The sequence below is a fragment of the Cryptomeria japonica genome, chromosome 1 (genome assembly GCF_030272615.1).
Source record: "Cryptomeria japonica chromosome 1, Sugi_1.0, whole genome shotgun sequence".
Classification (NCBI taxonomy): domain Eukaryota; kingdom Viridiplantae; phylum Streptophyta; class Pinopsida; order Cupressales; family Cupressaceae; genus Cryptomeria; species Cryptomeria japonica.
The window spans coordinates 273,726,641-273,754,200 of NC_081405.1; the positions used below are offsets into that span (position 1 = coordinate 273,726,641).

Sequence of the window (27,560 nt, forward strand, 5' to 3'; positions counted from 1 at the left end):
CACAAAAAAGAAACAAGAATAATGTTTTCCTATCTGTTTTGTAACAATTAATACACTAGGTTAATTAACAATAACAATAGCAAAAGAAAACATAACAAGCCAATCACAATAACATAGATAACACCAATATACCTAAGAAACCCCAATGTGGGAAAAAACTTGCAAATGTTGAATCTTCTATTCAGCTTCAAGAGAAAACTTTCCTTCAAGGATCACATCCTAGTTGCTACAATGATCTTACATATATAGCCCTCTTGATGAGACATCAACATTCAAGACAGCAAAACCTTTCCTCACATGACACAACCTAAGAGAAACATTCCTTACAAGATACAAACTAGAACTTTCCTTACATGGTGCAAGAAAAAGGAAAATTGTCTCACATAATTTAGACTATCTCAAACATAAAACTACTCTTGGTGTTAACCTCACAACTCTAGGAAACATTCTATTTAGAGAATATAAAACTTTCTCTAGTTGAACATTCAACTCAAGCTACATTTAAGCAAATTTCACAATCCATACCTTCCGAACTAAAAAAGACTCAAAACTCCTTCTTAGTGAGGAAGGTGTTCTGCACAACACCTAGCTTATCCCTGAAGAATAGAAACTTGCTCTTCATCAAGGCCTTTGTCAGGATGTCTGTTGTCTGTACATTCATAGGAATGTATTGTAACTTGACTGATGGATCTAGCTCTTGATTAAAGAGCCCTACTAGAAGTTTTTGAATCCATATATCATCACATGTAGCCATACTAGCTGCCATATTCTTGGCCTCTGTAGAACTCAGTGCAACTGACAGCTATTTCTTTTTGTACCAAGAGATAGGTCCCAGTCCCAAACTGAAATAACACCTTGAAGTGCTCTTCCTATCAACTGTACTATTTTCCCAATCTGCATCAGTGAACCACTCGAGATTCACTCTGTTTTACTAAATCAAATGTGCCTCGGAGATACAGTGAAGGAATTGAAAACTAAATACTAAATAAATCTGTGATACAAATACATGGCTTCATATTCAAAGTTTATAACTCTGATACCATGTTAATTTATATAACCCAACAACAGATTAATTGCTCAACAAATATCACAAAAAAGAAAGAAGAACAATGTTACCTATCTAATTTGTAACAATTAATACATTGGGTTAATTAAGAATAAGAATAACAAAAGCAAAAATAACAATCCAATCACATTAACATAGATAACACCGATATACCTAGGAAACCCCAATGTGGGGAAAAACCTACAAATGTTGAATCTTCTATTCAGCTTCAAGAGAAAACTTTCCTTTAAGGATCTCATCCTAGTTGCTACAACGATCTTACATATATAGCCCTCTTGATCAAACATCAACATGCAAGACAAGAGAAGCTTTCCTCACATGACATGGCCTAAGATAAACATTCCTTACAAGATGCAAACTAGAACTTTCCTTACATGGTGCAAGACAAAGGAAACTTGTCTCACATAACTTAGACTATCTCACACATAAAACCACTCTTGGTGTTAACCTCACAACTCTAGGAAACATTCTATTTACAAAATAGAAAAAATTATCTTGCTGAACATTCAACTTGAGCTGCACTTTAGCAACTTCCACAATCCACACCTTCAGAACTACAAAAAACTCAACATATTTATCATTCTTTGATAAGAATAAATTAATTACTATTGAATATTTGATTGCTGAAGAGTATATTATTTAAATAGTGCTGAAGAGTATATTATTTAAATAGAAAGAAACATGTGAAATAAAACAACATGAACTTATAATTAAACGTTCACTGATAGAACAGTACTATTATTCTCATTAAAGTTTAACATTAGACCTGCTAAACAATTTATAGATCGAACAATCAAAATTAAAATGAGGCCAAAAATAAGCACTTTACACCATTACAAGCTTACAATTGAACAATTATGATTTATCAATAACTTTTCCCCTATACAAAGTAAATTACACTTTAAGCATAAGCATGTGAACTAATTATCTAATCCACTTCAGCTAACAAAAATGGTAAATTGAATACAAGAGAAAAGATCTCAGGTTGGATTCGTCGAAAATATACAAATGAATGCATACAATTTCATGAACGTGACCAAAGCATTTTTTTGAAATCATCATCTAGATTTCATAAGTCGATGGAATTAAAATCTCATAACAACTCTTCACTGTCAGATAAGACATGTATTGAAGAGGTTGGGCTATGTTGGATCATACTTGCTGAAAATGGATCTGCTATCATGCCACAAAGTGTACTCATATTTGATGGTTCCTTTATGAGATTTTAGTGTATTTCTTGCCAAGTTAGGGACGCTTGGTAACCCTCATGAAACTCATGAACATGACAGCTCACCTTGTTTATATTATTGGGTGCGCTAAATTCTTTGTAACGTTCCTTAATTGCAGCCATTTGCTGATTCCTGGTTTTTCTCCTTCTAGAAGGCTCAATGTTTTCTCGTACTGCCTTTATCTGTGCTTTCCTTTTGAAAGATGGAGGCCAACGACAAACACCGATTAGCTCTGCAGAAATTTTCTTGATATGGGTTCTCCAATGATTTTATATCTCGTTATTTGATCTTCCTGGTATTTTCTTCGCAAGCAAAGACCACCTGCATAAAGAGAAAACAACACACAACATTTATGATGCCAAACTTTTTAATACTATTTTACATTGAGAAATTGAGAAATGGTATGACACATACATAAACTAAATGGTAACTGAAAGTAGCATTTATTGTTCCCCCATTTCTTGTGCGATTCGATGACTAAGCGATGTTCCTCGGAAGTGAAGATGCCATGCTTAACATCAGGGTGGAGATAATTAACCCAACTCATCCTGAAACTATTGCCATTTCTATTCAAACCTGCTATCTTTGCAAGTGAATCCAACGAGCTGCAGCATGCATTTTTACATAGCAAATTAACCTGGCATCTTCCTCCAATGTCCAGCGACCTTTCCTAAGCTTTCGTCCTCCTCCTCAACTACAGTCATTCACCAAGTGGTGCTGCCCATTGCTAACAACACAGGGTCCTGATAGATAAGTTCTATTTATCAGAGTTTGTTTTTGCCAAGTGGACAGTTAAATACATAGTAGAGAAGCATTATTGGTAGTCCTCATCAAATGATTTTAATGTATCTAGAAGCGCTTTGAAGATATGAGACAGGGTCAATTTTATCCTACTAAATTAACAAAAAAAAATACATCGACTGCTAACATTTACTTTTAGGCTGGACGAATAGCCCAAAAAAAATACATCGACTGTTAACATTTACTTTTAGGCTGGACGAATAGCCCAAGCGGTATAAGATCTCTGTGAAGGTGGGCAAATCTAGATAGCAGTGCACTCGATCACAATCGGGAACTCTTGACTCTATGAGCGACAACAAAACTATTAAAAATCCTCCCTCGATTTATCTTAAGGCACGTAATATATACGGTAGAATAGGATTGTTGGGCAACAGCTAGCCACAATAAAAATTCTGGTTGCACATTCTGATTTTTTTATTTTTGTATTTTCAAAAGTACCAACATAACATTCGCTGGCAAAGTAGAATCATACTCTTTTTATATCTTATCGAGTCCTGACGCAAAGAAAATAATGACACATGTAATTTTCTGAAGGAAGATATAATTTTTCTTATGGTGTGTGGTCGCATAGATATTTGGCTAACTTCTGCGACATTTCTTCCTTTATGTGCCTGTCCTTGATGGTGCAATTATTCCTCTTTTATTGAGAGGTCCAAATCAATATATTTCATCTGTTTCGTCCGTTGCTATCTCTTCAACTAAATCAATTGTACAGCGTATTGGCATCTGTATCGGCAGGATGGCTTTTCCATTATTTTCTTTAACATTAAAATTTACTATTATTTTTTATTTATGAGATGAGAATCGCTTGCTGAACGATCTGCTGGATAGTTGGGACTATATTTCCTGATTCTTTCTATTATTTTCCTTTGGTTGTCGATATTTCCTAATTTTGCCTACTCTTTTCTAAAACTGTAATGCTTAATTTGTTGTTATATAAACTCAGTTAGACTATGTTTTTTAGGCTTTCTCTCGATGCCTTGAATTTTTTTTTATTTTAGAGAGTTTTTTATTATGATTGTAACAGATTGGAGTCCTTTCCCACTTCATAAAAAACATTTGACAAAAAGGCAGTCTAATGAAACTTTTTTCATCAATGAACTTGTTTTGCATTATAATTGTATTATTTGAAATAACTTTTAATGTATTATAATAAAATTAATTACATATCAAGCAATTTAAAATAGAATATTGTTCTATAACATATGTTGTTTGAAATGAACTAAGTAGTCGTTAAGTAAAATAATCTTGATAAATGATTACATAGAAGTTGTAATTGGTTTAGTTCTCATGGGCATTATAAGAAGATGCAATTGAAAATCAATCAAAGGGTTTTCTTAGAAAAGTACTTTGGAGTTGCGATATTAGATAAGACAGACATGCATAGATTTGTAATCTAAAGTAGAAGGATGTTGGGGATGTGGAGGATGTTGGCAAATAAGAGGAAACATGTGGATGTTGGCTTCTTCTTGAGCTGTTGGCTACTAGACATCTCTTTCAGTTCTTCTATCCTTTGTCATCCGTCACACACACGACTTAAGTTATTTTCTACTTCCTTTTTTAGACATTTTGAACAATGCCCCGTAGAGCTCTACCTATTTATAGGGAGACACCCATGTTTTGGGTACACGTGGTGGGGATGTTGAGAAGGGTTGTAAAATTTCACTTTACACTTGCAAATTGCATTTACTTACTCTTAAAAAAAAAATTAGATCATTTTCCCCCATCTAACGTTGGATTTTACACAAATCCTTGTGCTTCTCACACCATGCAAATGATTAAACAAGTCTTCATCAATTTTAAATTAATGTAGCTCAATAGTTTATAGTTAATTAAGTATCCTATCTTTGATAATGATTTCCTATCTAATGCAATGTTCTGTTTTTGCATCCAATCAACTAGTATCTTGCATATTGATAGAGAATATATATGGTGTTTAATTGTGTAATATGCTTACTTTTTCTCAAAGATAATTCATATTGATAATGGATATTAAGATTTTAATCTTTTTCCACTTTTTATAGTTTTGTTTTAGTAACTCCAAGAATTAAACTGCGTCAGCAATGGAATAACATATAGATTCAATTGAGTAAAGATAATGTCCAATATGTGTTGCCTATGGTAAACTAGCTAGGGCTAACTTGCTTTACTTTTTAGTCTTCGTTTTTTCTTGTTGTTGAACATAATTAGAATAATATTTCAATGCAATAAATACACTCATTGAATGAAAAATATATTACAAAGATAATGCTGCAATAAAATTTAACATTAAGATAGATACACTCACCATTATAACTTAGAATTGGATTATTCACAATTTATACTTCAATTTTTGGAAGAACTCATTGCACAAGCCTGTCCTCAATAGATTTGAGGCAAAAAGATATATGTAGAGCTCAATTGTTGGGAACCACTGGCCCATTTATTATACTAGATACATTATTATGTTATTAAATATAAAAAAAATTCTTTATTCCCATGTAAAAATATTACATTTGTATGCATTTTATAAAGTGGTGGAGATGACAAAAAGCAGTTAAATAGTTTAACCGTGCAAAAACTACCTCTCTAACTATCTACCCTAATCAATGTAATATATTTACTAACAATGTCATACAATATACTAACAATCCCCACTATTACATTGTTCTTATAAACATTTACCCATAAACCCCCCGTTAAGCCTTACATAATAAAACTTGCTGATTACTGAATATATAAAATCACATTTTGTAAAAAATTTCTTTGAAGAAAGAAATTATGAATCAAGTTTAGCTCCATCAAGATGTCTTGTAACCCTCAGAAAGGTGTAGCCTCTATCTGATATCCCAAATTATTCAACAACAATCCAAACTGGAGCCCTCCAGCCACATGGCTTCATCAAGTTGCCTGATAACCCTCAGAAAGATATAATTCTTGAACACAACCTCAAGTACTATAGGACAACCATCCATATTGAGCTTTACACCAAACCCCCTACCTGTCTCCAAAATAAAACTTCGGAATACATGTATCTTCAAATATGCCAGCAACAACAAGGAATAAACAAGAAACCAAAAAACCAAAAATGCTTGTCAAGCAAAACACCATCTCAAAATGACAAGCTAGCTTGAGATGATGGAAATCCTCCATCCTCCTATGCCACTAGCCTCCAATAAAGTGAAGACTTATAGCATGTCTCCAAAATCACTAAGAGAATCATTAATAATAACTTGAACATTTGATGAATCCCCATCCTCAACATAAGAAATGTTTTCTTCATTGATTTTATCTTTGAACTTTCCTTTAAGAACATCTCTAGAACCTTCTAAATATTTAGAACATATGATGCATTTTCTAGTAGAGAAACACCTTCTAAATATTTTGCATCTATTCTCTTTTCTTCTACTAAAAGAGCTGAAATCATATCTTCTAAACTTTGGGAGGTTATTTGGCCGAGTGTAAAAATAATATTATTGTATTTTGTAGGCAAGTTGTTTAACAAGATAGCCTTACCATCTTCATCACTTACTGGAGCCTTAACTTTTTCTAATTGTCGGATAAGAGATCTCAAACTACTTATATGACTTGACATTTTGACTCCATATTCCATTTTGAACATAAACAATTGAAGTTTTAAAAGAGAATTTTTCTTTTAATGCCTTTGCTCCAAATAATTTATTGAGATTATTCCAAATATTTGTTGATGATCTATCCAAATCTATATGATGTAATTCTGAATCAGAAAGAACAAGATCAATAATAGCTTTGGCTTATCATCTTTGTTATCCCACTCTAATAATTTAGATGCATCTGTAGGTTTCTCTTCTTTTCCATTCACTATTCCCCATAAATTTTTATTCATTAATTGCATCTGAATTTTTATTTTCTAAGTATGAAAGTTAAAACCAGAATATTTATCTAGCGTATCAACCACAATCTCCATAACGAAATATCCCTTTTATTTTTCTATAATTACTTCACTAAAATTGTAATATATGTTTCTAAGACCTAACTTACCCTTGCAGATTAAAGAAAGAAATAACTACAATCAATTTACATACACAAAGATTGCTTGGTTTGTCACAGCATAGGCACAAAGATTGTTCGATATTCTCTCACACCATTTTCACAGGCACATAAACATATGCACAACTTCAAATGCTCATTTCATATTCATAGGCACTAAGGGAGACCGCTCTGATACCAGTTTTTATTTAATACATAAAATATTCCTTTATTCCCATGTAAAAATATTACATTTGATATTCATTTTATAAACTGCTGGAGACGACAGGAAGCAGTTAAATAGTTTAACCGTCATAAACTACCTCTCTAACTGTCTACCCTAATTAATGTAATGCATTTACTAACAATGTAATACATTATACTAACATACTATGCTATGCAATTAGTTCATTGAATTATAGTGATTCACACATCAAAAATTTTCTCATTCTCCAAATCATTCATAGTCTTTTCTACCTTTATTCTTCTAGTTTGTGAATTTTTTTAGCAATTGGATTACTATCCTTAGCAATTTGGAGATGGAATGGTCTTAAAGAATGACTCAAATTTTATGCAAACAATATTGTCATATTAAATCAAAACATGATTTCCAATTGTCATTAGTGAATAGTAGTGAAGTTTGTCACATAACATAGATTATTATTGTTGTTTTTGCTTCAAATGTAAATATATTCATAATTCAATTTGAAGACATTTTTTATAATTGTAGAAAAGAAAAAACCTTGTTGTTAAAGGAATATGATTGTTATATTATGGTTGATGATTAAAGATATTTGATTTCATAACACTAAGCACTATTGTCATTATTTGTGATCTATGAACATAATTGGTACTTGACTAAAAAACATCAAATGAATATGTTTTTTATTTTTCTTGTTATAACTATTCATATTAGTTTTGTTATTTCTTTATATATATATTTATCATTATTTTTCTTGTAAATATAATTATATTGTCGAGACATGTGTTGGGAAGTTTTGTTATTACATATCAAGTATTAATAATTGTATACACCTAAAAATGGTCTGAAGATAATTAATTAAATAAGCATTTATATAATTAATCCCCCTTCCTAATTTAATTGAATTCATCAGCAATTTGATTAAATTCCTCCCTTTCATCTACTTATTAATAAATCTAAGGATTTATTTAATAGGTTCATTTCAATAGTTCTAAATTCAAACTCTCCTTAACTTCTAACCAAATTAATTAGCCTTTTCCTATTATTTGAAATTCTAAATTCAAATTCTCCTTAACTTCTAACGAAATTAATTAACCTTTTCCTATTATTTGAATTTCTAAATTCAAATTCTCCTAACTTCTAACCACCTAACCTAACCCATTCCATCTAACCCCGGGTTTGCCTAACTACCATGTCCCCTTTCCTTGAACACTTTGCCCTCTCATGAGAAAAGCTTTGTGACACTTGTCACTAAGTGTTCTCTTTCATCCAACCTCTTCTAGAAGCTTCTTGACACTTGTCACCATGGAGATGACATTGTCCCCTTTAATCCAACTTCTTTGCCAACCTCCTCCAATTTAACCATTGATATCTTCAAATCAATCTTGACCATTGATTCCTACCACCTCATCCCTAGCCTTTTGCAGTCCTATAAATAGACCCCATTTTGGATTTCAAAGGACCCTCGATTGATTCATCTCATTATTCATCTTATGCATTGTTACTATAGGTATCTAGCTTCTAGTTTATCATTTTAGCAATGTTATCATGTTCAATTTTAGCTTAAATCTTAGTTTATTTCATAACAATATCATAGAATCATATAGCTTAAATCATTGTCTCATCTAGATCATGCATCTTCACTATTTAAATCCTCCATTTAAGTGTAGTCAAGTCACTAGAATTTGCATAACCAGATCTGAGAGAAAAATTCATACTCGCATTTACTAGGAGGCAATAGATCGATTAGCTATGGTTTTATCTTTCGTTGACTAATTTTCTAACCACTGCTTATAATGATTTATTGAGTGTTTTGTGTTGCAGCTGCAGGTATAACAGGTACACACTTCATAGATACACGACAATAATGTTGTAGAGAATTTAAGAATTTTCATTGTTATATGTTAGCTACTAATAAACGTGCATTATTTGATACTATCTTCATCATTATCATTCACAAAAATAATTATTTTTCATAGATTAATAATATTCATGAGCATTAGTCAATAGCATTTTGGCATCTTTGTAACTCATCTTAATTAATGATTAGTATGGTACTCAATAATACCATTACTAGAATTATAGACAATTATTATAATGGCATTATTATTGTTGTTTATTATGTCTCACACTCATGCTCCTCTTTACCACATAGAAAAGTAGGGACCCCTTCTTGTATTTAGTTCCCCAAAGAATTTTGTACCTTGGTGTTTTCTTTCTTTTTTCCCTTATTTTCTTCCTTTTAGTATTTCAACATTCAAGCTTCAGCCTTCATTGTTCCCTTTCCATCTTTGGAATAGTGGATCTCTGATCCTCAATATTTGCCTTGTTTCCTTTTTTTTGAATTTTTTTTCTTTTTGAGCATTGACCTTCAATGTTCACATGTGAAGTGAACATCACAAGCTTGATCAATGACCCTAGTTCATTACTTTGCAACATCGAGGATTGGGTGTTTGATGTCCACTTGGTAATGAGTGAACATTAGAACTTCAATATCTAATATTTTCTACCTTTGTTGTTTGTTGTTTTTACCTACCTTTTGAACTCCAAATCTTCAATCTTGGGTGCATTGAATATGGTTGTTAGGATTCTTACATAGGCAGTTTTCTTGTATAAAGGCATGAGGACAAACTTATTCCTCGCCATCTAGAGTGTCACAAGCAATTTTTAGTAGTAAATCTCGTGTCCTTGATTCCCCGCCATTGGATTCCTATGCCCTAGCTAGAGACTACCCTCTATCGATGATAAATGTTAGTTGTTAGGTTTTTTAGGTTCGTAATTTCATGTTCTTTATTTTGTGTGATGCTTTAGTATTTCGTTGAGGGTTTTGGTGACTCTGTGTTCTTTCCTTTTTCTTTTCTTTTTTCCTTGTTTTCACCAAACCTGTTTATGGTATCACGTTAGTAATCCCTCAGGATGAAGTAATAGTTATTTGATCTTCTTTTTTTAGCTAATTAAGACCTTTGAAACTTTGCATTCCTTGGCCCACTTTGTAGGATAAACTTAGGGCTTTCTTTAAAATTCCTTTTAGTTTAATATAAATGTTAAGGAATATGATCTTCAAATCATATACCTAGGGTTGCAATAACATAATTAGGACTTAGAGACATCAAAAACAATATCCCTTCAAAAAAATAAAACTTCAAGATTTTCATTGTTAGATTAGAACAAGTTAATCAAAATCCTCATTCCTTGATCCCTAAAAGGGGATTATACTTTAACCTTGTGTGCATTAGGTGTTGGTGATATCCATTTTGTTGTACCCAAAAGTTCGCGTAACTTGAAACTTGAACCCTTGATTCTTGATCCCAAAATAAAAACCAAAGAAAATTCTCATTAATAGGACCAAGCATCAAGCGTTCACTTTCTAGAGTTCTTTAAAGTTTGAAGAAGTTTAACTTAGCTATCCCTATCATCAATCATGCAACACCTTTAATAAATCAATAATTCTTTCAAACTTTGTGAGCTCGGAGTAGATTGTTTTGTGTTTGAATACAAATTGAAAATACCCAACGGATTCCCAATCCTCAATCTCAGTAGCTTATATGGTATTTTCAAGCCTCAAGGATTAGGGTTAGAGGTCCATTTTTCAAAGCTTAAACATAAAGTTTAACATGCTAGCCTTGATCCCTAGTCCAGACTGAGGTTATTTTTTTAAGATTATGTGGTTAATCATTATGATTGTGAATTAATATACTTTTTTAATATCATGATAGACAAATATTAATTTCAACTAACTAATGATTGAATTCATGGTTGTTTCCTTTCACTAAATTTGTTTCTTTGTAGAAGATATTATGATATAGAAAAAAAGAACTTGAAGATTTATCAAAAGAAGTATTAGTCTCAGAAGTAGTGGCCAAACAAAGACTGTGCCTATGGATATTGATATTTTGAACATAAACATAAGACATTTGGACATGAAAGATGAGAAGAACCAGACTCCTTCGGCTACATCATTAGCAAGACTATGATTACTTCAAGTAGTTGCATTCTTAATAGCTCTTCAATCCCAAAAATTGGTGATGGCTTATTAAAATAGTTGTAATGTAAACTATAAGAGGATATTGTGTCCCTTAGTAGAGATTGTGCGAGACAATTCACCTTACACTATAGAAAGACTTTTTAGGATTCCAATATGTACAATGAATATTACATTACAACATCATCATGGGAAACCAATACTATGATAAATGCATTGATCCAACAGAATACATAAATAATAACATGTTATATAAAAAGGAAAGCTATTGAAGAAGTTAGCTAAAGTGATCCATAGGAGCATATTGCAAGAAGATGCAAAGGATCAAGTAACTCTTTTAAGTAGGATTGTAGGTCTTCTCAATACTATATATGTTTACCAATGAATTCTTTCATTTATCGACACAATTCTCATAGGAAAGGAATACAAAAATTAGCAATCTATTTTTAATGGTTCTCTTCATGTGCAACTAATATTAGTAAATGCTAATCCAAATTTCTATATGACATCATATTTTTGTTTACTTGCTTGTTACATAGGCTACATTCCTAGGTTTTACTAGAAAAGGTTCATCAATAGATAAGAGGATGATTATCTATAGGAACTATCCTCATTTAACATTAGAAATGAGAAAAAATTATTATTGTAGTGTAAATGATACCTTCACTTTTTATCTTCAAGGAATAAAAATTTGAATGTAGGTTTTGTTTAACAAAATTATGAGTAGAAGGAGCTTCCTATAGGAAATCTTCTAGGATATCTTCCAAAATATCAAATTAATCCTCCAAGAATGCCTTATTGAATGAATTAAGACTTTAAATGAAGAGATCCAACATAAGATATTCACATCAAGTCCAGCAAAATGTAGAGAAGGGGATTTTCTATGCTCAAGATGATAAGGAATTGAGTAATGAAATGCCCTCAACTATATCTAAACTAGAACTCAAATGAGATAACAAAGATGATGTTAGAAAGAACATTAAAATATACTAAATTACTAACATTAACTAAAAATATTTAATAACTAGAATGTACAATGAGATAAAAATATTTCAAGTATAGAAAGGGAAATCTTACAACATGAAGAATTAGCTACAAATGAACAAGGTCTCAGCCTTGGTTGCCAACATGTCATGTGGATGTCTATGAACTACGCTATCATATGTACAGTCAAAATCCCAAAAAGGTTCCATAAAGATGGTAGAATGTGTCCTTCCACTCCTCAAATAAATTTTCCAACTACACACACTTAGATGAGAAAATTATTAGGGTTGTGTAGGGGTTTTCCTTAGTCAAACCTCCATTTTGATATCTCTACCACTATGGACTTCCAAATAAAATATTGAATATATGCAAAATAGAATCAAGCTCTGCAATGGAGGAAAAGGCCTATTACAAGAGATCAAAGGATAATAGATAAAATATGAAGACAACTAGATAAATATAAGATCAATGCATGAGATGAAAGAAAATCAAAAGAGTGTTACATAGCTATGGCTTCTCTCTTGATACAATAAATGTGATTGTAGATTGAGAGAATTCTTGGTTGTTACAAGAGTGTGGATAAAAACTGACAAATTTTTCCTATCAAAGAGATAGAGATCAACAATTAAGAATGACTAGACATAAAAAAATAAACGAGAAACATAAGTTTTTTCAGTTGGAATGGGATGGATTAGTCATTTTAGATGCACTTATGTGAGGTGACATGCATAAAAAAATATTTTATATGGAGTATGCTCATTTTAATCTTAGATTTTTTCAAGATGTTTGCATGACACACTCCTTTCTACATAAATGCATCCCAATTTTAAACCATAGGCTACTAACACTTCCTATTTTCAATTAATGAAGTCAAGATTACGAAATCCTGACCATGATTTTTTTCATAAATGCATTGAATACAATGCATAAGTATCAGAAATCCACAAGATGCAATTTGAAACACTACATACCTATACTGCTATTAAATGATTCTTCAAATAAATCTTTGTGCATGGATGTATATAGTTGATTTCCCTATCATGTATTTCTGAGAGCTTTCCCAATATAAATAATATTGATTACTATTTTTTAATATCAAGCCTTTCATTTCTATAAGTACCTATAATGACCTACATATATGTTTTTCCTCTTATTAGTTATTTTTATCAAATTATTTGTATGCTAGATTTAATTTTTATTAGTAGTCCTCTACAATACTAGTGATGATGTTTAATGGTGTATCATGATTTAAGATATTTTGTCACTCATTAGTTATCTACCAATAATTGTATACCATTTTTTTTATCAATCACCTTTTCTTGTTTAAGAATACAATATATAATTTATAATGATTTCAAAAAACTCTATTTGTACAATCTATTGTTGAGTCATATAAATAATCCTAAAATACAAATAAATATTTGGGACTGACTAAAAATATCACTATATATTGAATTCCAATAAGAAAAATAAATCAAAATGATTATCCACTATGAGGATACTATCTAACAAAATAAGAGAATTACATAGCTTTATTCTTGCATCATACTTGGAATTGTTAAAAACTCAATAAATGCACTAAATTACCATATATATTGTTCCTCTTTGATTTATAAGTATTTTTATTTGTGGAAAAATTAAATGCCACCATAAACCACTTGTAAGGTCTAATTTCTAGTGGACTAGCACTAAAATGAAAATCCATGAAATTCATAAAAAATTTGATGACACATAATCATATGGAAAGCATCCAATTGATATCATTGACTCACTAAAATTAACTTATGTAGATAAAATAATTCCTAGATAGATACTTCTCTTCAAATATTATGATAAAATGGTTTATCCATAAATACATAGAATTGTGAATCAGTATATCATATAGTATGTTGCCACCACATGTCAATACATGTGCACATGGACAACATATTCAAGAAACCATAGCACAATGTATGTTAAATTTTTATACTATTGAGTAGGATAGTTCACATAAATATATAATATTTTTACTATTTTGCATCGCTTGTATAAGGATAGAACTAATAAGGCAAAACTAGAGCTAGTAACTTTAAACAATTACTGATTTTAAATGAATTGTAACAATACAATATTATAACTTGAGTAAGTAGTCACAAGGTATAAAACTTTCAACTAGAACACATTAAATATTATATAACTAATTACACTTAGATAAGTGAGCACCTAATTTATAGATGATTTTGGATAGAACCTTTATAATCATGAATGGAAGTTTAAACTTATGAAAAGAAAAAAAAACCCTTGGAAAGATTACAAGATGCACCTATTATATAAAATATTTCAACTCCACCTATGAAAGAAAGGCTACAATATGATTTGATTCAATTAAATCGGGAGGGGCCTAAAACATTACATAATTGTTACATAAACAAATAAGCCGGAAAAAATATGGGACTCACAAGGAGTGAGAATTAAAAACCCAAGTAACAACTACGAAAAAGGAATGGAAACCCAAAACTAGACACAACAAACATAAAATACTAGACTTGACTATGGATAAATAGAGTCAAAATCCAAAACGCCCACCCCCATTGAAGGCATGAACTGATGGCCTACTTGGTGGTGAACTTTTCAATCTTCTTGTCTTGGATCATAGCCTTCACATTATCAGAGAAGGAGAGGCTTGTGTTTTATCCTTTACCATATGAAATAGTGAGGGATTTTGGAGTCTCTTTCACCCTAGATATCAATGCCTCTAAACCACTAGTAGTGGGAGAATCCAAATGTTGGTTGTTTCTTTCCTACCTCTTATTGATTTCTTCCTAAATGGCTTAAATATTATCAAATTCTATTTGAACATTTTATTATTCTAAGCCATCACATCCTCGAATTTCCTTTTAAGGGATACCTAGCTATTTTTTAGCACCTCAATATCCAAAGTCCCTCACTATTTCATATGGTAAAGGATCAAACGTAAGCCTCTCCTTCTATGATAATGTGAAGGCTATGATCCAAGACAAGAAGATTGAGAAGTTCACCACCAAGTAGGCCATCATTTCATGCCTTCAATGGGGGTGGGTGTTTTGTATTTTTGCTCTATTTATCCATAGTCAAGTCTACTATTTGAGGTTGGTTATGTCTAGTTTTGGGTGTCCACTAGGTTTTGTTCCTTTTTGGTAGTTGGCACTTGGGTTTTGAATTCTCACTCCTTGTGACTCCCATATTTTTTCTCGCTTATTCGTTTATTTAACAATTATGTAATGTTTTAGGCCCCTCCCAATTTAATTGAATCAAATCATATTGTAGCCTTTATTTCATAGGTGGAGTTGAAGAATTTTATAAAATAGGTGCATCTTGTAACCTTTCCAAGGGTTTTTTTTTTCTTTTCATAAGTTTCAAATTTCCATTCATGATTATAAAGGTTCTAGCCAAAATAATATATAAATTAGTTGCTCACTTATCTAAGTGTAATTAGTTATATATTATTTAATGTGTTCTAGCTGAAATTTTTATACCTTATGCATACTTAAGATATCATATTGGATTGTTACAATTCATTGAAAATCGGTAATTGTTTAAAGTTACTAGCTCTAGCTAGCCTTATTAGTTCTATACTTATACATGAGATGCACAATAGTAAAACTATTATACATTTATGTGAACTATCCTACTCAATAGTAAAAAAAATTAACATACATTGGGCTATGGTTTCTTGAATATGTTGGTCATGTGTACATGTATTGACATGTGGTGGCAACATACTATATGATATACATTCAAAATTCCATGTATTTATGGATAAACCATTTTATCATTACATTTGAAGAGAAGTATCTATCTAGAAATTATTTTATCTACAAAAGTTAATTTTAGTGAGCCTATGATATGAATTGGATGCTTTCAATATGATTATATGTCGTCAATTTTTCTATGAATTTCATGGATTTCTATTTTAGTGTTAGTCTACTAGAAATTAGACCTTACAAGTGGTTTATGTTGGCATTTGATTTTTCTATAAATAAAAATACTTATAAATCAAAGAGTAATAGTATATATGGTAATTGAGTGCATTTCTTTAGTTTTTAACAATTCCAAGTATGATGCAAGAATACAAACTATATAATTATCTTATTGCGTTAGATAGTATCCTCACATTGGATAATCATTTTGATTTATTTTTCTTACTGGAATTCAATTTCTAGTAGGGGTAGAGTCCAAATGTTGCTTCTTTCTTTCCTACCTCTTATTGATTTCTTCCTAAATGGCTTAAATATCTATAAAATTTTATTTGAACATTTCATTATTATAAGACATCACTTTCTCCATTTTCCTTTTAAGGGATACCTAGCTATTTTTTAGCACCTGAATAGCCTTCTTCGTGTCTCTTTCCTATCCTCCTTTTCATTAATCTTATCATAAAGTCCCTTTAGTTAGTCCTCCATTCCTTAAAACTTATCAATCGTTTTGGCTAAATTATTGGTCACAACCCAAAACCTCTGATCTTTATCTTCCATCACCCAGCTAAAAGCTCTAGAATCCAGCTTGGCAAGGACTTCCAATCTATTAATTTTTCTATATGTTTTATAATAAACCAAACAAAAGAAACTTTGATTTTTTATTTTGAATATATGTTATAATAATTGCATTATTCAATCAATGTGATAATATATTTGTGATAGTTTATTAATTTTTTGGGTAAGGAACAATACAAGAAATTTATGTAAAAGTTATATTAATTATTTGGGCTCAACTTTTAAGCTTAATATGATACATTCTATAGTTTCTACCAATACATCATTTTAAAAAACATAAAGAAATCCTAATACACATGTAGTTACTTTTACACAATATTAAAATAGAATAATTTTCTACTACATACATTATGTTACAACGTGATTCTTATAAGAACCTCACTTTTTATAAATTATAAATAGCAACTAATAACATAAACTAAAATATAATAACTATTGTAGAGGATTATTTTATTTCAAATAGATTCAATGGTGTATATCTAGGGAAATATGTCATTAATATGTGTCATCTCTACATCCATCTTAGAACATGTATGCCCTTGTGAATTAACATAATAATAATCTAAAGTACCATGATTAAGGAAATTGAATATTGTGTATTTATATTATTATTTTATAAAGTTTGATTATTACTAACATTGAAATGTTCAAAGTGAATAATCTAGTTATAAATAATATCTCTTACTTTACTCTTGAAATCCATCTAAATTTAAATATTAATTCCTTTACCATATTTAAATTTATATATTCTTGTTTAGATTAGATTAGCACATGGTAGGGCCCAATCCCATTACAAAACACCCATCAAGGAAAGAGAAATGAGTCTGAGAAGTTGTGAGATAAGAAAATAAAAGAAAACTAGAAAATAGAGGAAACAACTAACTAAAACGAATAAAATATATAAAAGACCTAACAAGGAACAATAGAGAAAGTACAATTTATATAATAATTTGAGGCCTTTTATGGCTTTCCACTCCTTTTTGAGAATTTTTTATTGTTTATTCAAATGCTACCTTCCTTGAAGAGATGCTTGACCCATCAATAGTAAGCATAGGAGGAAAATATTGGGAGGTATCCTCTGAGTGGCTCTTTGTTTTTAGTTCAAAGTGTTGAAATATATAATAAGGCCAAAGAATACATTCTTGTAGCTTTAATTTTTCTATTCTCTTTAATAATTCACATTAAAATGCTTGAGTCACAGTGGTAGTGTTCTTGATAGAGGCCTCAAAATACATAAATATATATTTAATATTCTTTAGTAACATTGATTGATTATCCTTAAAGTTGCAGAATTCATCTTCTAGAAGCTTCCATTATTCTATAGAGCCTACCTAAATATTTTATGTTCTTTACTTGCTTATCTATCCTCTCCCATTTATCAAAATCGGATGTCACATTCTTTTTCCCAGCCCAATATCCTCATTGATGAACTCATCTAGCAACTCCTATGGGTTTTTTACCTAGGTCTTTAAGGAGGTGAATATTTTACTTAGCCATGTGTAATCAAGCCATATTCTACTTAAAAGGTTATTTAGAAGGTTATAGGATTCAAAAACATTATCCACTTTTCTCCTACAAATAAATACATGGGATAGACCAAGGATAACTTTGTTGGGAAATATGGACCAATTTGAGGTTTCTTTATATTAGAATATTCATTTAGGAGTGGGAGGGAAACACCATAATGAAGAAGGGTGTAGGGAGCTAGCCAAACTAGGGGTTCTTTGTTAATTGATCCTGAAAGAACTAAGGGAATAAGAGTAAGCTTTTGAAATTGAGATAGGGGAGTCCTTTGGGGGTTGAAGATAGCATAATCATGAGAAATTAATTTGTAAGAGTAACTTTTACAACATAGAAGAACTTGATAATTAATATATTAATTAATATTAGTAACCATCCCTCAATGTTAAGGGTTTGTATACCAAACTAGTTTCAATAAGATATAACTAAAAGTTTGAAGAAAAAATAATTATGGCAACTATACTCTCAACATGAATAGCCTCACAAAAATACTAGAACTAATCTTTTGATGCATTGAAAGAATAATTAAATTTCAAATCAACACCATAAAAGTTGTTTGGATGTACTAAATTTTACTTCTCCATTTCTGTCCATGAAAAATGGAAGAACAAAGGATGTTTCATTTATAAATTTTTTTTACAAAAACTAATGTATTCCATATTTTGTAAGAGTTTATTCAATGTGCATCTCTCAAAAGAGTGAACACATAGTTTCAAAATACTTTTTCTCACCATGGTATTTGATGGACCTTCTACTAAAGAAATGGTTTCCAAGCCAAACAAGTGTTTTCTATAGTGAACTTTAACTATTCCACTTATAAGAATTATAAAGTACAAAATATATATTTTTTAAAATTTATATTGAGGACTACAACATTTCTTCATGTCTCTAAGAGATCACTTGAACTATCTTAGACATTACATTACTATCTTGAAAATAACGTACCTACAACATAGCCCATCAACAAATAATTAACTTTATCTCTTATATTCATATCAACATTCCAACGAACTTGAAGCCCCATGATCCTAAGTATATTTTTACCATCTTTATTGGATCCTAAGGCACAATATAGAGGTTTTTTTGCCATGATTTTTTAAAAGCTATCAATGAAAAATATCAAGCAAATACTTTAATTTTTAGTACTTAAAATGTGGGTTGGTGACAAAGGAAACCAATCCAATTCTTCCTCTTAGAGGAATATATGTAAATAATTACACAATCTACACTTTGATTAAAAGACACTATTAATGGTCAAAACTTCACAACCTTAAAACTTATGAGATCATTATAAAGACCTAGAATTAAGGGTGGCATTGATCTAGGGTAAATAAATTATCATACATGTGATCAATAAACTATAAATTTTATGAGATGGGGTTGATATTGATTGTAAGAATGCTTAAATTTAAACAAATAAATAACTATAATACTTAGGTCTAAGCTCAAGGAATATTCATTATAATAGATGTTAGTCATTTATTTGCCAATGTATCTATATACTGGAGTAATATAGATGAATCATGTACCAACAAATTTTGTATTTGTTCTTTTTTTTATTATCTCCACAAAACTAACTATAATTCACCAATAAACTCCTTACCTATTATTTTATTTTATTTCAACATATAAGAAAACAATTATCATGCTTATAAATATAAACTTTGCTAATGGATTTCAACCTTTCACATAAAACTAATCATTATTTTGAGATTTTGTAGATGATGGATGTTCATTTAGTAAACCCTTGTTGCGGATTCAATGGTTTGATATATATGATAAAAGACAAATATATAACATGTGATGATGGTATAATGTTGATGTAATTTTATGATAGAACATTTATCCTCTAGTGTGCTCCTTCAGTGATAAAGTAAAATGAGTGCATATAGATGGATTAAAGCAAGTCAAGGTTTTCCCTTGAATACAATATGGTAGCACACAAGATTACATTGTTGTGCTCAAATGAGCTTCTAATGACTAGCTGAAAGGAGTCAACTTAATCCAAATTTAAATTTAGAAATTTTATTAGCATATCTCCACTTACAAAATGAAATTATTTCAAATTTTAAACATATTGTAAAAAACAAGATAAAAATAGATAAATTAAAAATTAAAGATTACATGAAATTTAAGATATTTTACTACCATCATTTTCCAATACAATAATTATAATCATAACATATCAAACCTCTAAATAATAATGAACACAAAATGAACCATTTTTCACCGTTAGAAGCTTCTAATTGATTAAATATGATTTCTGAAACAAAGCTATCCTCTATGTAACTGGATAACACTTTTTTAGCATGTGATAGTATCATCCAATCTACAACAAAAGCATTCAATACAATCGTAACTTCCATACAATCGAAACTCTTAGAGCTTGCATTCACCGAATATATATAAATTGATGTACACTGTTTCTCAAACTTTACTTATGCATACTTGGGACATCATCTAAATTCCACAAGGCGATGTAGTTATAATCCCACGAGAACTCTTCACCGTCTGACATGACATTCACTGGAGACTCTGTAACAGAAGAACAGCGGCAGATTGGGCTATGCTGGACCATAGTTGCTGAATATTCGTCAGCTACCATGCCGCTGAAAGGGTCCATATCAGACGATTTCTTGATGAACTCTTGCTGTATTTCTTCAGAAGTGAATAACTCTCGATGAGCATCATGAATCTCACAAGTATCACATCTCAACTGGTCAAATGACGTGCGGGCATTAGATTCTGAATAGCATTCCTTCATTGCGGCCATTTGCTGATCCTCGAAGCTTTTGCTGCTAGAAGCCTCATTAGTCTCTCTTTCTTCCATTATTTGTGGTGGAGTTTCGGAATTTGGTGGCCAGGTACAACTCCGAATTAGCTCTGGAGACATTTTCTTGATATGGCTTCTCCAATGATTTTTAATCTCGTTATCTGTTCTTCCTGGTATATTCTCCGCAATGCGAGACCACCTGCAAAAATAATGTAAACACAAAACAGCACGAGTAATGCCAAACTTTCTAAAATTATTTGACAGCCAGAAATAGAATAAGACATACAATAAGTGAGATAGCAACTGAAAATGGCATTACTTGTTTCCCCATTTATTATGCAATTCAATGATTAAGCGATCTTCTTCGGGAGTAATGGTGCCATGCTTAAGATCTGGGCGCAGATAGTTGAGCCATCTCATCCTGCAACTCTTTCCGTCTCTCTTCAAACCTGCCATCTTGGCAAGTGAACTCCAACGAGCCGCACCATACTTTCTTACACAGGAAATTAACTTGGTATCTTCTTCTAATGTCCAGGGGCCTTTTCTAATCTCCTCTTCTTCCTCCACAATACCCATCCTCCATGCATCGCTGCCCATCGCTGACAACAGAGCAGATTATATGCAAAATCTGAGAGAGAAATTCTATTTCTCTATGCTTGTTTTTTGTTAATGTGGACAGATAGTATAGAGCGGATAAACCATTGATAATCTCTTCTAAATGCAATGCTTTTACTTGTTCTATGAACGCCGATCATCTCCTATTTGTAGCTGGACAGCCTTAGTGGATTAAATTCATTTTATGTGTTCAATTAACAAACAATTTACAAACTATTTACTTTTAAACTGAAAAGATAGTTTAATGATATAACATTTCCCTATGGATGAGTAAATCCGGAGCGTACTGCAATCAAACACAATCTTGAAAGGCCGACTGTCTGGGCCACAATCACCGCTTAAAATATTCTTCCCCTCTTTGAGTGGGCATGCCCTTTGAGTGAAGGGCACGTAGATACATTCAAGCTCGGGAATCCCGCCAAACAGCGAGATAAGAAATCTTCTTGTACATTGTTGATTTCCTATTTCTAAGTACAATCCAGTGCCGGTAATAACACCACATTCGCAGGACAAATAAGAAACATACACGTTTCTGACATTGCAATCCAGAAACCCTTGTTTAATGGGAAGAAAGTGATGGCAAATCTAAATCTGGAATAATCTAGAAAATCTAGGCTTTTTTAATTGTTTGTGTCGCGTCGTACATTTTTGGCTTGCTTTGGCGACCTTTCATTTCTTGTACACCTTGACCTTATGAGTGGCAGCTATTCTCGTTTTCCTTTCATGGATGCCTCTTGAGTACGATTCTCATTTACCTTTCACGGGAATGTATGTCCCTAACGTCTCATTTAGTCTCAGTTTCGTTCGACGGATTTGGATTGAAAAATTCCTAGCGACATTTATTTTCTACTATTCTCGTTGTCTGTCCTTCAACGCCCTAATTAATCGCACTTTCCTTTCATGGACAAGTGCAATTCAATATATTACAATCTATTTGGGTCCTTTGCTGTATCCACAATCGTACCACGTATTTACCTGTTTGTACCTACCATACCCTAGCAGGGATACCCTAAAATTATTATAGAAAAGCATTAAAATATATAAACCAAATGAAGACAAGCGATAGATTCGAGAATGGCAATTTTTACTCCTAGAACCAGTCACTGAATATAAGTACTTAAAATCAGCCTTGTTTGTCCTATTAGATTATATAAAAAAAAAAAAAATAGGGGAAGAGCACCACTAGTTGAGCATGTACCAATTGTTGTGAGGGTTGTTGATATCCTTTGTTCTAAAAATTGAACAAATAAAATCTATTGTTTGAAACATAAAATATCATTTTTTGTTAGGAAATGTACCAATAGTTGTTAGGAAATGTACCAATAATTGTTAGGAAATGTACTAATATTGTAAAAAGTAACCAATCAGGGGATGCCATATCAATTGCACAACTATTGGGGCCTCTTTTGCATGCCTATTGGTCTCACTTTTTTCGGGGGCTGTTTTGGACACCTTGGCAAAACGCATGCTGATGTGGCACCATACTTGATGATGTGGTGCTCAAAGCTTAGTTATAAGTAGGGGACTTGCCAAGTAAGCTACTGTAAAAAATTGGGAGTGATTTGGAATTTCCACGTAAGATTTTGAGAAGCGCAAAGTTAAGGTGCTCAACTATTGGTGCTCTTCCCCTATCAGCTATTGTTTTCTTGACTTTAATTTGTCCTGAAATAAATCCTCCTTACAATTATTCATAAAAATTTATGAACTTACAGCTTATTACATTCTACATGTTCATATTGCAAAGGTTCCGTTAACAATATTTTCATAAATATAATTAATCTGCATATAATAAATTTAGGTAAGCCAAATGAGATTCATGATAAAATTAAGTAATAAAGTACAATAGTAGTTTACATAAATGATATTAATGTTATTATGGGATGATTCATCATTTACATAAAATAGTTTATCTTAATTTGATAAATGTCATAGATTCAAAACTAGCACAAAAAAATCTATAGATCAATGATTCAGATTTCAAAGTTCAAAAAAGTATAGAAAAATAAACAAATCAACATCTCATTTTTCTAATTGACTATTGTCATCATGAACCTAATGCTAACATGTATAGTTGATCTAGTCATGAACCTAATGCTAACATGCATAGTTGATCTAAGATAAACTAAAAAAATCCAATACAAAATACATTTTTTGAATATATTCACTTTAAGACTCATAATATCTAAAGGTCCAATTAGTGTTTAGAGACACCATTTAAAAATTTGCTAGCTTGATAGCTGAATATATTCTTCTCAATCAAATCCATTCGTAACATAAGCAAATAAATAAACATGAGAGAGACTAAATGCGACACTCATACACATATAGATGGTTTATATGATTATATTGCATATATAATTCCTTTATCATATTTATAATTATAATTAACATGTTCTTTACTAAGCCAATTTTATAAATTTATGTGCATAGTGAATGTCTTAATTACATTGAAAAAAAAATGCATAAAACGTGTGCTAGATTGTCTCATAACAATTTGGAGAGATGGCGACAAAACTAAACTAAGTTCAATTTTTGAATCTTAAGATTCAAGCAACATGTTTGAATAGTTTGTTTGGGTGAATTTGATGGCTCATAACATTAATCTAAAGTAATAGAATTGTGATTTTGTGTAAGGGAGATGATATATGGCAATTAGTCAAAACTTGAGGTCAATAGATTATGAGTCAAATGTAAAACAAGAATATGACATATTTTTATATGATATTAGATTAAGAGATTTAAAAAACAAGATAATAACAAAAATAAATGTATAGATATGTCAATCTAATATTGTGTTTTTTTTAAATTTGATTTATGTAATAAATTAAAAGAAAAATAGATTGAAAAGTAGGTGAATATTCTTGAATTGTTGTGAAAGAATATGTATTCTTTTAAAAAGGATATAATGATTCTTCATCTTTTCATATATTCTTGGATGGACAATCCATTGAAAAGAAATTAATAGAAAGTGTACACTGAATAGAAACTACTACATGATCAAAATAAGAGTGAGCAACATGTTTTTGATTGAGATAAATGGGTTTAACAGGGACCCAAAACTCAAATCCAAACATAAAATTAAAAGATTAAAATAGTAGCGAATCAACCCAAAAAGAACAGCTAAACAACCATAGAAACAAGGGTAAAAATTAGACAACACCACAACCAACAACGATACCAAGACTAAGCACTAGCAACACAAATAGGAAAAAACTAAACAAGTGAATACATGAGCTCAGAGTTCTTCTGTATCATATTCTTATTAATCTCCTCAATCTCTTCCATTATAAATCTCATTGCACTCCTCTCTTAGTTTCTTATCCTCGTTCTAGTAGAGGGTCCAGTTGTAACCTGTGAATCCACCCCTTGCAAGCTTGAATCCATATTCTTATTTTTCAGTTTAGCTATTGAAGGCGGGACATTAGTATTTGGTTGAGTTCTTTGGGCAACCATCATCTCCTTAACCTTTCTTAAACCTTTTGTGCTACTACTCATAGCTTCTTTGCTGATCTCAACTATTTTCCTTAGGTTGCCTTTAATCTCCTCCATACTCTTTTCCAGCTGAACAATCCTAGACTCATGTTTTGTTTTCATAAATTTGACATCCTTAGTGATTTTTTGGGTCATTCTTAGAATCTTATTGGTCTTTTTGGCATGGGATTCTAAGTAAAAGTATTAATTATATCTTTAATGCCTTCCTTCTCTTTAATGCCTTCCTTCAAAAGAGGAATTTCATTGCTAACCAAGTGAAAGAATTTTTCTTGGCCATTAATGAAGTTTGCCAGGAGCACCTCAAAGTCCTTGTCAATTTTATTCTCTCCTGGGTCCACTTGGTCCACATTGAAAGGGACGTAAAGTTTAATTTATTCTTCGACTTTAACCTTTGATTCCCCATGTTTTCCCCAATTTTATCTTTTTTGAATAAGGTAGACCCAACCCTTGAGGATTAGATGTAGGGGTTTTAAACTTACAAGCATCTAGTCTAGGGTGTTTATTTCTTCTACTACTACTGGTACCAGGGGTAACTTTGCGTGGGGCCCCTGTTCCTTAGAGGGACAATAATAAGGGTCCTCTGACACATTGAGATCATGCCAATCCATTGCCATACCATCCCCTTCTTCCTCAATCTCAGTGTTGGAAACCACCTGTACATCAGGGCCAATCAAAGATTTTGAGTTTTTCACAATAGGGGAGGGTTTGACCCCATGTTCTTTAGCATATTCCATAATAAGCATAATTAAACCCTCGTGTAGAACAAGGTTATCACCATTCTTGGCATGATTTACCAAACTATGCTCAAGAGAGGACAACAAATAAAAGGGCAATGAAATTCTTCTATCATGCCTAAAGTGATTCAAAATCATGAAGTGATAAGAGAAGATGCTAGCGAAATAGTCATCTAGTGTTATGTACCTCATAATGACTTTGGCCATGTCCCCCCAGAGCGACAAAAGGTCTTTCCTGTTATATCCTTCATCTGCCATCTTCCACACTCTATCTCTTTCACTTTATTTATCTAAGAAGACCAAAAAGGCTTCCCCCATAGCTTTCTTGTCTATATAGAACTTATTTCCCTCCATTTACAAACAAGTGATCTCAGCAATAAAGGACTCATCAATTCAATATTCAACACCCAGAGCAGTAAGGGTGTCATCATGCCAACCATTCACAAATTCCTCTGTCATATTTGGATCATGGCCATGTAATTTCTTGAAATATGGTGCAAGGTCACCGTCAGTAATCTCCATCCACATCTCCCTATTTTTTTCCCACTTTTCACAATGAGTTGGTTCCATTATATTTTTATCTCCTCCCATGTTAACACCTCCTCAACAAACTTGGAAAAAACTAGTATTGAAACCAAGCTCGAATCAGAAGATGAAAAAAAAGACGGTTAAAAACAATCTAGAAACCCTGGTTTTGAATCTAAACTGCACATTACAATTAAAACCTTTACACATTTGGTAGGATATCATCATTAATAGGAAAAAATTGGAGAATATTTTCGGCGTCCTTTCTTATTAGTTCACATAGATGTATAGGGAATGTTTCCCTCGCCGTCCACCGCCTTATATCCTCATATGCCACAGTAAGATTAGCCACATAGTCTGGAGGCATATTACCTTCCCGATACACATGGGAGATTTGAAATTCATCCAATTTGGTCATCATGATATGGCATTCTTGTATTCTCATGACCTGATTTAGACAAACAAGTTTTAGGCTAAGTTGATAAGTTTGATGTTGATAACATTGATGCTTGATAAAATTAGTTATATTTGACATTTGATGTTTTGATGATATTGAAGTGTTTGAAGACATTATGATGCTATTTAATTAATGATATTATGATGTTGAAAGACATTAATTGATATTTAATGCTTGATGACATGAGATTAATGTAATTTGAAATTATTGATAGAAATTTTTATTTAATGTTAATTTTATTATGATAATTTGATTCTTTTTCACTGAGTGTGAGATGGATGTAGGGTCGACCGTCAAAAGCGGACATATGACCGAGTAGGGGTCTCCTAGCTCGTCAGCAGTAACCGAGAGAATGTAATAAAATAAAATAAAATAAATATTAAAACAAAATTAAAATTTTAAAATTGAATAAGTTTTTAATTAATAATTAAATAAATTATAATAATAAATTCGAATATAATGAATTTCGAATTTTAAAATTAAAAATTAAATATGTTTTTAAAATTTAACATATAACCAAATTTAAAACAAGAGATAAAGTAATTGCAAGTCCAGACTCTCCAATTAGAGAGATAACTCAGTCTTCTCGAGAAAAGCCTGAGTTCTTATTTTTTCTCTCTCTAACTAACAAATTTGCTTGAGTTTAGCTCACTTCAACTTCCAATCACTCCAAATTTCACC

The 27,560-nt window shown here is 31.4% G+C and overlaps 1 protein-coding gene across 1 annotated transcript; it reads right to left on the reverse strand.

Annotated features, from left to right (window-relative positions):
* Positions 1–20,717: 20,717 nt before the first annotated feature.
* On the reverse strand, positions 20,718–21,653 carry LOC131857316 (MYB-like transcription factor EOBII). Its single transcript, XM_059209639.1, has 2 exons — positions 21,376–21,653; positions 20,718–21,255 (listed from the first exon to the last, which is right to left on the reverse strand). Exons 1-2 carry the CDS (start codon positions 21,651–21,653, stop codon positions 20,718–20,720), a joined length of 816 nt encoding a protein of 271 aa, XP_059065622.1.
* Between the last annotated feature and the right edge of the window lie 5,907 nt (positions 21,654–27,560).

Bases quoted from the DNA above. Each gene is read 5' to 3' on its own strand.
- LOC131857316 (XM_059209639.1), bottom strand. From the start codon at position 21,653: ATGGGCAGCGATGCATGGAGGATGGGTATTGTGGAGGAAGAAGAGGAG. The intron at 21,256-21,375 runs GTAATGCCATTT...TTATTTTTGCAG, and splicing joins CATAATAAATGGGGAAACAA to GTGGTCTCGCATTGCGGAGA.